General features: G+C 48.5%; 1 protein-coding gene across 1 annotated transcript in view; it reads left to right on the top strand.

The window, feature by feature from the left end:
* Positions 1-634: 634 nt before the first annotated feature.
* LOC102440889 (V-set and transmembrane domain-containing protein 1-like) overlaps positions 635-2,700 on the top strand; it is a 3,317-nt gene continuing 1,251 nt past the window's right edge. The window contains exons 1-5 of the mRNA XM_023748607.1: positions 635-693; positions 1,098-1,181; positions 1,286-1,313; positions 1,728-1,765; positions 2,210-2,247. Of these exons, the coding sequence (XP_023604375.1) occupies positions 1,303-1,313; positions 1,728-1,765; positions 2,210-2,247 (87 nt within the window). The 5' untranslated portion in view covers positions 635-693; positions 1,098-1,181; positions 1,286-1,302. The remainder of the gene's footprint in view (positions 694-1,097; positions 1,182-1,285; positions 1,314-1,727; positions 1,766-2,209; positions 2,248-2,700) is intronic.

The raw sequence follows: 2,700 nt of genomic DNA, 5'->3' as shown, positions 1-2,700 counted from the left end.
CCCACATATATATGGTTAAAATTTTTATATTTTTACTTATTGATTTGAGAGAGAGAGAGGAAAAGGAGAGAGTGAAACACTGATTTGTGTTTCACTCATGCACTCACTGGTTGATTCTTGTATGTGACCTGACTGGGGATTAAACCCACAACCATGGTATATTGGGATGTGCTTTAACCAACTGAGCTAACTGACCAGGGCTATGATATATATTATATATACATATATTCACACAGAGAGATTATCTCAGTTATAATTATTGCAATATATAGCATATATCCTATATACAATATAACATACTATATATCCTATATTTGTTTCCTTTTGGAAATTTGAAAAATACTACCTAACAGAATAGAAATAATAAGATAACAGATAGTCATGCATCACCACCCAGAACGACACTCGTCCCCATTTAGTCATATTTGCTACAAGTTGCTTTCTTCCCACAAATGAAGTCCTCTTTTCCTCCCCACACCATGCCTGTGATCTCGCCCCCTCCGGTGGAAACGTGCACCCTGACCTTGGTGTTATTTGTGTGCATGTTTTTAATACGCTTACAATACAGGCACACCTGTGATATAGACTTTTAAAAATTACACACCAATGGTATACTGTGATGGCTGTTCTGCGACTTGGAATTCTGTCTTCTAGATGAAACGGAGTCTCCTAAGGGAGCAGGAGCGGCACTAGGTAAGTGAAGAGACCCTCCTGGGATAGAGTCCTTCAAACACGGGATGCGGCTCCCCGAGAGCGCTGTATTGCTGGGAACGTCCTCGGGGATGTTTCTCTATATTCTGGTGATGCCAGAAGATTGTGGTTCAATGCAATGTCTTTTGAGGTGGGTGGGGTTGGAGTCCCAGCTGTGGGTACTCGGTAGTTGGGTGCCTTTGGAAACCTTTCAACTCTCTGGCCCTCAGCTTGTGCCTCTGTAAGATGGGCATCATTCTTTCTCTCTCCCGGGATACTTGTGAGTAGGAGAGAAGGGTAGTGAGTTTCCAGCATGTCCCAGGAACACCATCAATGGGAGACGTGGTTAGGCATCAGAACAGGTCTCGGGAAACCAACGGGGCCTCCCCCCTGCTCTCCCCTCACAGGAACCACGGAAATCATCCTCATTGTCATCGTCCCCCTACTCTTCCTCCTCACAGCCTTCCTCATCTGCAAGTACACCTGCTGTGGTGAGTCAGGACAGTGGCTGAGTCTTCTGGGGGCAGTGGGGGAAACATAATGACAAAGCTGACACCACAGCGTTCATTCCTCCCCTTCTCTTTTTCATCCCCAGGGGCAGCTCTTAAAAAGATGACCAAAAGGTAGGCCACTCAGAGAACCCCACCAGCCAACACTTCACTGGTCCTCCCTCGCTCCCTGGGCTACTTACTCTTCTTTGTTACATCAACCTTTTATGTGCCTCAGCCCAGCTCCCACGACCAGCCCGAATCTGTATGTTCTCTCTTCTTACCACCCTCCTCCACTTCCCACTCAATGTCCTTTCCTTGGATTCTTTCCTCATGGCCTTGCTGTCCCCAACCACTTCCTTCTCCTTGGCCCTCAAGACCTTCCTGAGCATATGAGGACTTGGAGACCCGAGGGTGGGGCGTCTGAGCTGGGAGGAGGTGGGGAGACTTGGGTGACTTTCTTTGCGTCTCACCTCCTCCCACACAGGATCTTGATTTCTCCCCCCCAACTTCCTTGATCTCCAATACCTCACTGTTTCTCTCTCTCAGCTCCCATTCTTCTAAGAAAGCTGAAGAAGTGGTGACAGGTAATCAACCCGGGAAAGAAAATGGTGTTGGTGGGGGGTGGGGTGGTCTGTGTGTTCTGTCTGTAAATGTTTACATGAGTATGGGATGCAGGCATGTGGTGTGTGCACACATGGGTGCTGTGTGCATGTCTGCACATGTAACCGGGCACATATTCATGTGAACACATCCATGTACACGTTCAGAACGAGTACAATGTGTGCACTGTTTGAGTAAGCATGTGTATATCTGTGTGGTTTCTATGTTGTTTGTGCACATGTGCACATGAGTAGGTTGGATGTTTGTGTGCATGTACGTGTGAATGTGTATATGTGAGTATTTCATGCATTAGTGTGTGCACACGTGTGCGTTATGTGGGTATACATGTGTAGCTGTGTATGTGTGTGTGTGTAGACATGACCCCTGGAGCTGGGAGTGAACAAATGGTAGAATCTTCTCCCTTGCAGATGCATCTCCAGCTGTGCAGAGCTGCTCTCCTGCCCCGGTGAGTTTCCCGTCAGCCCCTCGCTCAGCCCAGGCTCTCCATCGCGCTCCGTTAGTTTTGTCAGTGGCCTGGGCCTTTGCTTTCATCTGCCCCAGCCCTTCCTCTACATTTCAGGAGAACCCAGTCTGAACTCATCTATGTGACTCTGGCCGTGGGACCCTCATCCCATGATGCCTTTGTGAGGACACTTCCCACTCCCTCAGTGGGGTGCACTTCCTCAGAGGATTAACGGGGTGGTTTAATGAGCTCACAGTGCGGGGGTGAACCTGCAACCTGGGTCCGTGCCCTTGGCTGCAATTGAACTCAGGACCCTTCAGTCTGCGGGCTGATGCTCTATTCACTGAGCCAAACCAGCCAGGGCTAATCCCACCTCTTGATGAAAATATCGTAAGATCCCTCTGTAAAGCACTTGCCACACTGTGCTCCACGGAGCAGACCCTGCATCAGTTATCA

This window comes from Myotis lucifugus, unplaced genomic scaffold, assembly GCF_000147115.1.
Source record: "Myotis lucifugus unplaced genomic scaffold, Myoluc2.0 scaffold_1575, whole genome shotgun sequence".
NCBI lineage: Eukaryota > Metazoa > Chordata > Mammalia > Chiroptera > Vespertilionidae > Myotis > Myotis lucifugus.
This window is presented reverse-complemented; position numbering and strand designations above follow the sequence as displayed.